This window comes from Carassius carassius, chromosome 16 (assembly GCF_963082965.1).
Source record: "Carassius carassius chromosome 16, fCarCar2.1, whole genome shotgun sequence".
NCBI lineage: Eukaryota > Metazoa > Chordata > Actinopteri > Cypriniformes > Cyprinidae > Carassius > Carassius carassius.
The window spans coordinates 26,590,152-26,605,486 of NC_081770.1; the positions used below are offsets into that span (position 1 = coordinate 26,590,152).

Here is a 15,335-nt window from a genome sequence, read left to right on the forward strand (position 1 = left end):
TGGATAAAATACACAGTTCATAAGCAGCATTCAAAGCTTAGCATAAATTTGGCTAATGTAGGAAAAAAGTGGCAATTCCTTTGATGTTTGTCTTACAGATATTTGATTTTATTCACACCTAGTATTGAGATTTGTCTTTTGTTATCTGATTGCAGAGGATCAAAATTAAATAAAAGGAAAAAATGTTTTTATCCCATATTGGGTCGTCTGATCTCAACTGGACAACTGGTTGTAATGAAATCTTAAACTGTATCTGATGCAATCAACCTTCGGAGTAGTTGAAAACACATTACATTTGTAGTTCAAAATGCTAATTCAACTTTGAGGTTGGTGTGATTGGGTAATTTCCTTTAATCTCAACCAGCGAGCCAGATTTACTCACCTTCAGGTTGTAAACCTTCTTCTCACAAATGGTGCACTGATGGGGTAGGTGTGAAGGTATTGTCCCATGATAGTCATTGAACTGGTGGGGTTGCAATTGCAAGGTCACCCCTTCCTCTCCCTGAGAAACCTGTGGCTGCTGTTGAATTCCCCCTTGCTGTCCAATGGGTGGGCCAACTCCTGGGCCACATGTCGAGTTGAACTTAGGATCTGCTGTGGGTTCCTCTGGGTTGTACAACTCTGCCCTTTGACCCACAAACCCTGGTCCAGGTGGTACCCAACCCCCAGAACCTATTCCTGTACCTATATCCATCTTCCCCAAGTTGATTGGACCTTTCCATTGATCCTTAGAGGCTGATCCCAGATTCTGATCATTGTTTCCTCCCATGAAACCAGTTTGTTGTACTGGTGTTTCAGAGGAGTAGAAGTCTCTTTGAAAATTGCTGTGGACATTGTTTCTGGGTTGGTTAGAGGCTCCACCATACTGTCCTCCATCACATGCTTTACTAGTGACCACTGAAGCTCCTCCCAAATATCCAAAATGCAAGCGACGGTCCGTGTCCGTTGCATATGTGCCAGGCTTTTTGCCAAAATCATTGTGCTGACTAGGTTTCTGGTTGGACACCCCACTGTAGTTGATGGGCCTGATTCCAGTGGGATTTGGGGCAAAGCCACCACCAACCAGTTGTCCCAATCCAGCACTTGGTGGTGGGAAGGCTATGGGTGTAGGTGGAAATGCCCCACTGTGGGCCTGAGCTATGCTGGAACCCCGAAGATGGTTGAAGAGAGGTTGGGACATGGCCACATTGGAAAGAACCTGATTTAAGACAGTGGCTGCAGCAGCGGTATTGGTAGTCTGGGCGAGTTTGAGGCGGTGTAGGGTGAGCTGGGCCTGAAGCTGAGCTAGCTGAAGACTGGCAGGACTCAGCAGTAGGTTCTGACCCACTCCTCCATGAGTACCAGCCAGAGGAGCGGACTTATTATCAAGCTTTTCTCCTGAGGTACTGTGGAAAGAAACATAACAGTTTGTCAATTAACTGACCATAATCAATGGCAAATGTACACAGTATAACTAGTGACTATCCAACAGTCAGGAAACTAGGGATGTCCAGATCCGATCACGTGATCGGAAATCGGGCCCGATCGCGTGGTTTCAGACTCGATCAGAATCGGACGTTACCTCCCGATCAGGACTCGGATATATATATATTCTCATTAATTTTTAACACATCTTTTGTTATGCGGTGGCACAGAGTTAGACCCTTTTGACTCCACACAGAAACAGCAACGCGTGCGGCATGACATCACTTTGATTTCAAGAGCTGGTGTGAATAAATATAGATTCAAACTCAAAGAGACATGATAGCTTGCGCATGACCTGATATTTCATTCGGACTCAGGATACAGCGAGATGAACATCACAGAGCGCTGAACTCTCATGCAGTGTGTGTCTCCTACATACTCGAAGCCGGAGCGCGCTCTCGCGCTGATATCAGGATATTCCTCATATAGACAAAAGCGTCCAGCTATGCTGTGGTGCGCACAGGAAAACAGAAACTTATGCAAACACGAAGACATTAATATACGATCACGACAATAAATTGTTCTTCAAGTCATCTCCAGCAGGTGATAAAGTATGAACAATGCAGTGCTGATTGACATAGTATTTATTACAGTATAGAAACTATTCTGCATTATTATGTGATAAACAGTGCTTGTAGTATATAAAAAAATCATTATTATTTGTTATTGTCCAGCATTTATAGATTTCTAAGCCAAATAAAAGCTAGAAATTAGAGAAAAAATAAAGTTGCCTATACTACCAGTCAGAAGTTTTTGAACAGTAAGCTTGTTAAGGTTTTTTTTTTTTTAAGAAGTTCCTTCTATTCACCAAGCCTGCATTTATTTGATCCAAAGTACAGCAAAACAGTAAGATTTTGAAATATTTTTACTAGCCTATTAAAAATAGCTGCTTTATATTTGAATATATTTCAAAATGTAATTTATTGAAGATCCTGGATCAGTTTTTTCGCTCTTCTTTATTCTTTTTTTTATGTATTATAGAAGTATCGGATCGGGACTCGGTATCAGCAGATACTCAAAATCAAATGACTCGGACTCGGACTCGAGGACAAAAAAACCTGATCGGGACATCCCTACAGGAAACACACAATGTTCTTCTAATGTTAGAGTATGGTTACTGATACACCTCCGTGAATTTGGCACCCCATAAAAAGAAATAATCACCAAAACTATGCCATTCATTTGTGCTGGTTTGGTGTTTGAGCTATTAAACATTCTTTTTTTGACCGTGGGACGCAACTCTCCACCCCATGTTGCCCAAATTGCACCAAATCAGCGCAGTTCGTTTGTGTTTGATTTTTGCTCATTTGTGCCATTAAAACAAACACTGTATCTATTTTCCTTCCACAGATATAACCAAAATATTTTCGGAGGCTGTGACTTCACTCTCCACCACAGTTCGTCTAAATCGGCCAAAACTGGTGTCATTCTTTTGTGCTCGATTTGTGCCGGTTTGTGCTGTTGAAATTAACGTCAAATATATTTCTTCTTAGAAATAAAAAAAAATAATTCTGGGAAGTGACGCCACTCTCCACCTCATGCCGTCCAAATCTCTCCAAACCGGTGCCGTTCATTTGTTCTCCATTTGTGCTGGTATGTGCCGTTAAAAGAAACCCTATAACTATGACCACTTTTTTTATATATAACAAAAATAAACTTCTTACAAACAGTGACGTCACTCTCCACCCCATGCAATCTAAATCGCACAAAACTGGTGTTGTTCGTTTGTGCTCCATTTGTGCCGGTTTGTGCTGTTGAAATTAACGTCAAATATATTTCTCCTTCTTAGAAATAACAAAAACAATTCTGGTCAGTGACGTCACTCTCCACCCCATGCCGTGCCATTCATTTGTGCTCGGTTTGTGCCGTTAAAAGAAACCCTAAACTTTTTATGAATAGTGAAGTCACTCTCCACCCCATGCAATCTAAATTGTATAAAAAGGTTCCATTCTCTTGTGCTTGATTTGTGCCGTCAAATTTACATTGTATCTATTTCCCGTCCTCAGAAATAGAAAATACAAAACGGGCCAGTGACGTCACTCTCCACCCCATGTTGTCCAAATCCCTCCAAACCGGGGCCGTTCGTTTGTGCTCGATTTGTGCAATTAAAACAAACAACCATGACATCTTCTTAAATATAACAGAAACATTACTCTCCACCCTATTTAGCACAACCGCAGAGTTTTTTTTTATTTTTATATAGTGCTGGTATTGCCTTAAAATTTTAAGTTTAGTCAGGTCCAAGTTTTACTAACTTCATTTCAAAGTTGACTAAGCTTAAATTTCAAAGCAGCATTAAGTTGAAATGGTGAGACCGATTTTTTTTTTTTTTTTTAATACTGCAAGTCTAAATCGTTCTAATTCGTTTGTGCTGCAGTTTTGCCATTAGAATACTAAACATATTTCCTCTAGGAATAACAAATATATGCTAATTCAGGGAGCTCTCCGTCCATGCCAACTGCTCCGTTCGTTTGTGCATAGAGGGTTTTGATTGCAAAATATTAATAAAAAGTTTTACCTCGTTTATATGTAATATTGCATGGGGTGGAGAGTGACGTCACTGTTCGTAAAAAGTTTATTTTTGTTATATAAAAAAGTGGTCATAGTTATAGGGTTTCTTTTAATGGCACAAACCAGCACAAACCAAGCACAAACAAATGGCACGGATTCGGAGAGATTTGGACGGCATGGGGTGAAGAGCGACGTCGCTGCCCAGAATTGTTTTTGTTATTTCTAAGAAAGAGAAATGTATTTGACGTTAATTTCAACAGCACAAACCGGCAAAAAATCGAGCACAAACGAATGACACCAGTTTTGTGCGATTTAGGCAAACTGGGGTGGAGAGTGACGTCACAGCCTCCGAAAATATTTTGGTTATATCTACGGAAACAAAATAGATACAGTGTTTGTTTTAACGGCACAAACGAGCACAAATTAAACACAAACGAACTGCGCTGATTTGGTGCGATTTGGGCAACATGGGGTGGAGAGTGACGTCACACGGTCAAAAAATGAATGTTTAATAGCTCAAACACCAAACCAGCACAAACGTTCATTTTTGCAGCACAAACGCAGCACAAATGGCATAGTTTTGGTGATTATTTCTTTTTATGGGGTGCCAACTTCACGGAGGTTACTGATACTGGTCTGATTCTGATTAACAAATTTAGAATTGGTTACTATTTCCATAAAAAAAACCTTCCTGGCTATCCAAAAATAACCTCAAATATCTGTTCAAGGAACTTAAAATATAAAAATAAAACTGTTAGAGAAAATTACAGGAACCAAAAACAGTTACATGGGTCACTATTTTAGTGTGAGATTTAAAAAATGAAAGGCATTGTTTTGCAATACTTCAAGGTTTTGTCCAATTCAGAGACATTCTTCCTGGCCAGACATGGGTACAGAAACTATGGACTCCATGTCCCTGTTTGAGTGAACTGATTAATGCGCTCACATGCTTGCTAAATTTAGCAAGCACTACTATCAATCAAGATATCTGTGAAAGCCTGATACCACTCTAGCCGAGCACACACCCTCTACGCCAAGAACTGACATAAGTGGCAGACCCAAGGGAAAGTTGTAACAGTGGTGAAAAAGGGAACAACAATTTTCCTCAAAGGTACGTACCATCGGGATTATTTTTTAGTCCTTAAACCTCAGAAGTTTTTCATGAAGTAGATTCCAGGTGTTCTAGTGTTTCAAACACAGACCAAGGTTATGCATGAGCAGTCAAGAAACAGCTGGAACAAGGGGAGGCCCTCAGACCTTTTAGATCTGAATTTGTGCAACTGAATCTTTTGGTGGGATTAGCACCTCTCGTGAGTAGTGCTGGAGTCATTTAAGTGTATGACATGGACTTACAGGAGCCTTTCCAGATCGTAAAGTTCACACATCAATACCGGCTCTATAGGTTATCCCTTCTTTCTTTAGACCAGAAGATAAAAAGATGTCTGTTTTTCTACTCATTACACTAGTGTTCATATTTATAACACATTTCATTAACAATTTGCATGGAAAAAACAGACCATAGTTGCATTCCAATTTACACCATTCCTATGCAGTGTTCAATTACTTGAGGGGTAATTTAACTCTCCACTTCCTGTTAAAAGTAGGACAGAATTTTGGAGAGGCTAGCAATAGCAAGCTAGCTTTGAAAGCATAAGATCCCACCCTCCCTTCAAATCACTCTCCAAAGTCATGCCTCCTCCAAAGAACATGGTCGCAGGTAGAGCATAGGCTCAGAAACACAATGAGAGATGGAATGCAACACTGTCCGATTACCTCATATCTCATTAACTGGTGAAAAAACATTACAATACAAAGCACATAATATTACAATTATAACGCCTTTCATCCTCGCTTGGTTTGCAATAGCGTAATATAATATGTTAATGATGTAACATGTCTGCATGAACAGCGTGCACAGAGGTATGTAAATACATACGTTGAAAAGCAGGTAGGACAACCTATCATAGCCCTCACACATAGGGACATGATTGGACGAACATATTATGGGCCTACGCCTTCCACGGGTGATATAAATACATATAAATACATTTAGACCGCCTTAGAACTTAGTGATTACTTTTCGGGATGTGAAAAGACTTTCAACCAACCTAATGAAAAATGTTCTTGAGCCAAATCAACTACTAACCCTTTCAGTGATATACTGACGGATTTGTTGTTTGCAGTGCACTTCAGACTCAGAATGCATGCTCCTTTTGATTTCGAATCTTATATAAGATGGCGGAATATACTTTGAAGTGTTTCACAGGGCACTTTTGGCAACTGGAACATACCCCTTGGTGAATGTGTAAGAACAAACCAAAATATCTATACCCAAAGCACATGGCTACATCAGTATTTCAAGCATTAGTCTAATGAATATAGAGTTGCAGCGAAAGATTGGCAACCATGGCCACCTCTGTTTCAAGCACTCCTGATATTTATGAAGGGATACAGTGACTCTCATCTGTCAATGACATTACACAACAAGAGCCAAGCAAGGCTAACCAAATTCTAGAGTGGATACTTGGTGAGTGCTAGTATTATACATACAAAAAAAAAATTGTAGGGTGGCACTTGATTTTATTCTTGAGGAATTGACTGAACTGTAAAAAGTAGACTATCATTGAGTGGTTGGAGGAGAGAAAAAAAAAGTCAAGGGCAAAAGAAGCTAGTTATACATTCTGATGGAAGTTAATTTCATTGTTATTAGCCCATTGGCTAAACGTCTGATACATATCCCACACAAAATGTAAAGCACTTCAGGAGTTTTGAAATAGTAACCAGATTGGTTGAATTTTACAGGATTTCTGGGAGACATTCGTGTCACGTTCTTTAACGTTCTGCCTGGAAACAAAGAGGCCATGATGCCAAACCCCTTAGAAAAGAGCCTGTCGTGTTTACAATGAAGAGTGACTAAGAGTGCTTATCAGGATCAGCTAAACGGTGGATTTTCAATAGATTGCGAAATATGTAAAGTTTGCGGCATAAAATCTTTAAAATGTGTCCAAGAGTTTTACACAACGTTCTGTTATTGTGGTGACATTTCCATACCCCTAAAAATGACGTGGCACAAAACGAAACATGTTTAGTTGATTTTCCTGTCAGTCATATGGCCATCTGGGCAGGCCTTGGCTATTTCTGCCCTCAGTCTGAAGGTCTTGCTCAAAAGACTAGTTAGCACCTAGCTAGGCATTTCTCAAAATCCTTATTAAAATCACCCATGGTTTTACCACAGCTTTCATACAAATATCATGGTTAAACTATGGTTAGTGTAGCAAAACCGTGGTTAATTTGTCGTTATCATGGTTAAACTATAGTGTTTTTTTTTTGTTTTGTTTTGTTTTTTTCATTCAAGGTAAAACCATGGATAATTTCCATAAGGGAAGGCACAAAATGCACATAACGATATTAGTTTTAATAATGGATTGTTGTTAGTATGTTAGCATGTAGCCTAGGGCTTCTTATGCCTTGAAAGGCACTTTATACCATTGTGTACATTAAAAAACTTAATTATATATATTTATAATTAGCCTATTTCTCAGATCCCAAACAGCTATAGCTATTAATTTCAAAAAAGGTTTGTGTAAGCATGCTAGCATGTAGCCAAAGGCTTTTTATGCTCTCAGAAGCACTTTATGTCTTTGTGGAAATCAAAAGATGTACATACAGTTTTATTTTATTGTTATAAGCAGTAGCAGCAGTTTAAGGACATTAAACTGGTACTTAAATATGGGTGCATATTACCACGTTACTAGACATGTACAACCTGGCATGTGAAACGGCTTGCAAAAATGTAATGGAAATCTTGGGCTAAGACACAACATACATAAATTAGATTTTATGGTACAACTGGCCCTCGAGACCCAACAGCTGGTCAACTGTAGCATACCACGATTAAGAGTGCAGAAATGGAGCCAACAATGGATTTATAAAGTCTAGCTTTATGGTTGGCATGCTATAAAATGATCTTACACATTGTAAGTGCATGTTAACGTAAGGACTGACTCTCTTAGGTTAGGTTTCAAAAATATTGTAACGTTAGTAGCACATAAGTAGTGCTTAATACCTAAAGCACATTTGCCACATTTAAGATTATTTGAATAGATTTGTTTGACAGATTAGTTTTTCTTCTACTAAAACCTTATTTGCGCATTGTTAGTATGTTGTAACATTACCTTTTTATTTTTGCATTCTGTTGACAATGTATCAAAATAATTATCATTGGAAAAATCTCAACTCTTCATAAACAAGACTCATCTGCAATTTCGTTTGCATGGTTTTGCCATTAAAGAGGACCACTGAACATTACGGCAACATCGCCATGACTCAAAATCCCAAAATATACCAGTGACACACAACACACCACGTTTAGATACCGACGCTTACCAATACAGCTCTTACAGCTGCCCAATGCTTCTGCACTCAAGTCGTCTCATATAAGCAGAGGATCCAGGTGCCAAATGTTCTTCGCCAATTAATACAAGCCCGTTTTAGGACAAGAAATGTGCAGAGCATAATTATACGCTATTGTGCATGTACAATGTCTTTACACAAATCAGGGCCGTGGGAAGAAACAATCTGCGTGACTCTTAGTCTATCTCTAGATAATCCTGGTGTAAACTGGCAAGAGTACAGAGGTCACGGCCCGCCGACCTCATGATGTGACAAACTGGCCTGAAAGCAACTGTTCTGGTTTAAAAGAGCTGAACTTTTTTTGGCTGGAAATGCATGGCATCATGCTTCAGATAAAGAATTTGTTACATATTAACAAAAGACGCAGTGGCCAAAATGAATGTTAAACAATAAAATAAAATGGAAAATTTGGAAATATATATACAGACTAATGGTCAATGTTTTTTTGTGTTTTGTTTGTTTTTGAGGAAGAAATTAATATGGTAACACTTTATTTTGCAGAATCTTACTATGTACTTTTGCTCATACTGTGTATTTATTACAGCAATTATAATAACTGGGTAATAAATTTCTACTAAACCTGAACCTACCCCTAAACCTAACCTTAACCTCAAATAACCCAGTACTTTCTTGTTAAGTACATTGTAACTACACTGTAAGTACATATACAGTAAAATAAATTGCAACCATTAATACTATTATTCTGAAACAATCCATTAAAGTGCTAAAATATTTTGGTAAAAATATAATTTTACAAAAAAGGAATGCTAATATTTTGACATTTCTATTCATCAAATAATCCTGAAAAAAAAGAAATGATCACCATTTCCAACAATTCCAAAACATGAAGCAGCACAGCTGTTTCCAACATTGAGGGAAATGTTTTTCTTGAGCATCAAATCAGCATATTAAAATGATTTCTGAAGGATCATGTGACACTGAAGATTGGGAGTGATGCTGCTGAAATTCAGCTGTGCATCACAGAAACAAATTACATTTTAAAATATATTCAAATAGAAATATATAATTTCAATTTTAATAATATTTCAGTTTTATTTATTTTTACTCTGTTTGTTCAGATATATGCAGCCTTCATGAAAATATTGAGATAAGACTTCTTTCAAAAACATAAAAAAAATACAATTACAATACTACAAAAAAAAGACCCTTCACAGGCAACTGAGAATTGATAAAATCCACAAATAAACCGCAACTACTACAAATAAATTTAACAATGTTTATTCATGTGCCTACTGATAGCATAGCCATGCATATTAAATAGTAGAGGTTCAAGTAGCACATATACTTAAAACTAGTTTCAGTATTGTTTTTGTTTTAATTAAAATATGTACTTTTACTGTAATGTTTGCTTTATTCACTGTAGGTTCTTGTGTTAAATGTTGTGATATGTGTGACCATGTTCTGTTGCTGTAAAGCATCACGGTCATTAAATCGAAATTTCAAATGGCAGCTTTACACTGACATTGATTTACTGCTCTTTTTTGGTTATTTTTAGAATTATAGTGTTTGTGTAAGTAATGCTAAAATAACTGTTAACAAACTTTTGCATCCTTTTAATTCTGGAGTTAAACAGCAGTTAACCATGTTATGTCAAAATTCATAAAAAGTTACACAACCTAAATTCAAAGACATCTCTTCTTTTATAACAAAAACATTCAAGAAAATTACTCCTGAACATAAACAGTCTAACAAGGACATCAGAAGCTGTCTATCCGGAAAAACCCTGACAAACTTGTAGCAGTGCGCGTATATTACCATATTCAATTACTGCTTACAGGGGCATCTGGTGTCTGAACTGTAATGTACTGCATGTAGAAGGTTTCTTTTCACATCAAAGGTTTATTTTCACTAGCAAACTTTCTGAACTTATTGAACAAAGTGTAAACATACAAATTATTATACATTACAAATTATGCTACACTGTAGTGTTATCAGCTGTATGTACAACACATTTTTTAATTTAATTTAGTTAATTATCCTATTTAACCATCATAAAATATTATATTTTAACTTTATAAAAATATATTTCAAATGCAATGTGTAGCTAATAACTTTTTATTTCGTAAATCCATATAACAATCCTTTCTATTTTGGACTAAAATTATTATTTTAATATAAAATTAATGTTAAACTATACTCTAAAAAGAGAACATGTTCAACTGTTCAATTAAGAACCATTTCTAACCTGGTCTGGTGCTTTTATTCATTAGTGTAACTAGTGAAACGATTTCCCCTCAGAAACTGAGTTTTGCGATTACAAAGAAACTGTAGGTAACATTGATTTTTATTTGACATTTTGTGAAGTATTTCCTTGTGAAAGCAACCACGTCCCGGGATTGATTCCGGCATTGAACCCGGGTCGGGGACCTAGTAACATTGCCGGGTTCGACCCGGGACGAGCGTTGTGTGAACAAAAGCCAAATCTAATGCCGTGTCGAAGTGATGACGCTCAAGACTGCTCGCAAACTTCGCAATGTTAAATGTTAAAGAATCACTTCATCAAAACCAACACGCATCTTTGTCTTAGCGTACAACTCCACATCTATCACACCGGTCCAGAAACGCCACACCACAAACATTTTCTCCTCACACTGCACCTGAAGGCCCCGTTCAGACAGAAAATAAATTAGCCCCTTGAGATGTTAAATCCTAGAAACCTGGCAGCCACTTTACAATTTATGGCAGAACACACAGTCAACACATCAGCATGCTGGCTCTTACCTTGCACTGTTCCTTCACTCAAGCCTACAACTTTCTATCTATATAACAACCTCTGCTCAGACCCACTGCGGTCACTAGCCGCCTGTAGTTCCTTTTGCCATGAATCTGTGCTGCTCCTACAAGCTGATTTGGCCTGGAATAGCGTCTGGAGTTATGAAGAGTCACATGTGCTTCGCAAAAGTGTGTGAAGGGAAAACAGAGAGGGCGATGTTACATGAACTAACACCTTATGGATGAAACCATTTCCAAATGCCTTCCCATCCAATGCATCAAATTTCTATATGCAGACTTGTTTAGCAGATGAATGAGCTTTACTTTACCATGTTCGGCAGCTTTTAATTTAATTTGAACTCATTTTATAGTTACATTTTAACTGAACTTGCAGAAGAAAAAAAGACAATTTTACACAATTCAGATTTGCAGTTATAAACAGAAAGATAACAGCGTTTATGTTGTAAAATGAATGGACTATGAACTAATTTAACTGTAGCTGTAAAGAAGCTCTACAGAAGACAATAGAGTCATTATGAAGATCAATTTAGTTTAATGTGGATTTAATTCAATTTAATAACTGTGTACTAATTTAGTTATGTTGATTTAATAATATTAACATTAAACAAATAACAATAATGTTTTATTTTTTTTTTTGTAAAACAACAATTTGTTTAGTATGTATAGCCAAATTTAAATAAACTACACTGAGTTGTAAATAAAACTGATTACTGGAATAGGTTTTATGAGAAAATATTTTTTTTTTAGAGATTTCATGTTTAATTGAACTTGTAGCTTGTTTTGAAATTCTTTGAAATTGTTTGTGAAATTTACTAGCAATTTATTTTTCAGCTTAAAGTACATTGCATGTTTTATTTACTACATGTGAACTGTATCATATACAAGAGCTCATTTAAAACATATCAATTTTAAAACGAACTTTTAATATTACTTTCATTTTAGCTTGCAGATTGTCTGCGACAAATGTTTTCATCTTTAATGGATACAAAGGATACCTACTGTATTTTTATCTTTTCCGACTCTTAAAAATGATTGAAGTTTATTCAGTCATATTAAAAACTATTTACTTTAATTAAAAGGTAAGTTTAATTAAATATAGCATATTTTAATTAAAAGGTTAATTTAATTTAAATAAAAACTTATTTTAAATATTAAAACACGAAATGCATTTGACAAAAAAAATGTAAGCCACACAAGTAAAAAGCGAGAAATATGCATGTTATAATACGCATGTTAAAAATACGCCAGTAGGATCTTTAGAACAGAATAAAAGTGAAATCTAAGTGAAACATGAGCAATCCAAATCCAGACAAAAATGTTCTCCGGGAGTCACGTACAAGTTTGTAGGATAACGTTAGAGTATTAAATCCTGAACGTGATCCTTGTTTGACAGCATTCTGTCTTTGCCAAGACCTTTGCCACCTGGCTCTGAACATTTGTCGAGTTTCTCTCGGTCCTAGTCTTCACATTTTTAATTAGCAACATCCATGCTTCGGAATGACAGATGAGTGCTATCACCGGCTTATCATGATAAACTGAAGCGCTGACAGCATCTGGGATAAAACGCAATTCCCTGACAGATCTACTTCAACTATTGGGAATATTAACACACAACAGAAAGTCATTATGAACCACAAACAAGTCCAACCTTTGGGCGGAAAGATTTGACAGAAGTACAGATGAAATGTGGAAATAAATAATACACAATCATGCAACTATAAAAATAACATTTATTGATTGACCAACTTGTGTTTGTTGCAAAACTATAACATTTTCAACAAAATACAATAGTGCTGTGATCAATAATTATTGTAAAGAAATTAGAAGTCATAATACATTTCTTCAGTAATTTGTTTGCTGTCATAATGTAAATCTTGTAATGGTATTACAAATGTATTAAGAATGAACAACTTTGTTATTTTAATTTAAGGCTTAAAATGTTCTTTACCATTAACTCCACATGTAACAGCTTAAATGTATATAAAAACTTAAAATATGCAAAGTAGCCTATGTTATAAGAAACACAACACACATCTAGTTATTGGAAATTTTGTAACTAAATATTTAAACTGAATTGTAGCTTTTTAATATAAATGTCCATCACATTGTTTCACACTACTTTATGAATACTCAAATCAAAATCATGGGTAAGTTAGATCCTTCCATGAAAATGAAGCGTTGTTCCTCCATGGGCCATAAAATGAACATTTTATTTAATTTAATACATCAATTTCCCATTAAGTAACAAACATAGTTTGTTTTTTTTTTCAAAAAAAAAACAACAGTTTTTTTTTTGTTTGTATAAATGATTTTAAATTTCTAGTGACTGCAATATGCTTTCATGGTGTGTTTTTTTTTTTCAGATTTAAATTGTGTAAAATTTATAAAAAATAAATAGATAATTAAAATTAATGATGTAATTATTTATGTTTTGTCACTAAATTGAATCAATTTGAAAATTCTATTTGAATGTTGAACTGGCAAGTTTAAAAATGATGTATTTTTTAAAGACAGTAGTTATATGAATTTCTTTGAACATCATTTAATTTTAATTCTAGTCACTACATTTTAATGTTGAACTTTATATAATAGTAGTTATGAATTTCTTTTTGAATCTTACTTATAAATTTTACATCTTAATTGATTCTTCATTTTGTTTACAGCCTTTAAATTAAATACAAGCCCTCTATGAGGGTACTCCATGCAATATTTCAAGAATAATTACTGAATAATAAAACAGAATCAATAAAACTGAAAGTAAAACCAATGAAATCTGAAACTCAGCAGGTTCAAGTATGTTGACCTCAAACACACATGGTCACCAAACCCTGAAGCCGAGCCGTTTTTAGAGCCGCTGAAAGTGAAAGAAATCTGAGCAAACCAGCCCTCAAAGATAAAAGACAGACTTTCAATTACAAAGATAATTTCATATTTATAAATAATTACATGATATCCCATCTACAAGGTTTTATCACAAAAGCACAAATAAATAAACACAGTAGTTTTGCATTTTGGTTTCAAACACCGAATTAAAACACCTTAATTCTCACTTCTTTTGATAACAATTTGATTTAATTTTCTATATCTTACCTTTGCAGTTATTGCTATTTTATACACTGTTTTATGTTTAAAAGCTTGCAAATTATTTTAACCAAAAACATTAGCATATAATGTTTTATTATTTAATTATTGATGTACATTAGATAGCAGGTCATGCAGGGGTTTGCATTTGCATTTTGATAACCCTTATACAACATGCATCCATAGAGGACACATTTTCTTTTCAAATTACTTCCGTTTATAACAACAAACATTATTACATTACTTTATGCTTAACATTTTTTTTATTTAATTTACATGCCAAGCAAAATACTAAGAAATGTAATGAAACTTTAAAATAAAATTTAGCCTATTTTCATATAGACAATAATAGCGATTATTTAAACGTTGTTACTCACTGTTTGTTGATTATTAGCTAACACATAGCAATTAATATGACAACTAAAATACTTTCTTAAATAATACTACAAGTTTGTCATCCTGTTTTAAAAAAAAAACATTTTGATTATCTGGCAACGCTTTATTTCTTAATCAACTACAATTTTAGGTGGTAGTTTTGTAGTGCTCTTCGCAGCCTGCCATAAACAGGACTTTGTACACAAGCGTCCCAGCATCTAATTCCCAGCGAGGTGCCAATGTGACAGATTTACAGCCAGCCATCTGTTGGCATTCAGACCGGACGACACAACAACCAGCATTTCAGATTCTTTACCCTTTTTTAGCCACACAGGAGCACGGGACACTCAGTCAAAACCCTCTGACAGGTACAGTGTGACTGCTGTAAAACTAGACCTTTACATTGATGCCAAAACAAAAGAGCAGAAAACCAACAACACTTGAAGATTAGAGAAATTAAACTGTACTGCTCTGACATACAGGTTAAAAATAAAATACAGAAATTGATGAAAACTAATCAAAATTAAAAATATCTAACCAAGTAAAAACTGTTGTAATAAAAATAATAATAATATGAAAACAGAAAATAGGAAAGTTAAATGAAAACAGATAATGTGTCAAAAAATCTAAACTATATTAATCAATGATAAACATAAATATTACTATCATAAAGCTTAAAAAATAATAAGTAAGAAAATAAAGGAAATCACATTCAAAATAAAATATATAAACAGGTT

General features: G+C 35.3%; 1 protein-coding gene across 1 annotated transcript in view; it reads right to left on the reverse strand.

Annotated features, from left to right (window-relative positions):
* The window catches only part of rbm20 (RNA binding motif protein 20), a 59,980-nt gene that overhangs the window by 19,191 nt on the left and 25,454 nt on the right, over positions 1–15,335 (reverse strand). Inside the window, exon 2 of the mRNA XM_059569742.1 lies at positions 383–1,385. Within this exon, the coding sequence (XP_059425725.1) occupies positions 383–1,385 (1,003 nt within the window). The remainder of the gene's footprint in view (positions 1–382; positions 1,386–15,335) is intronic.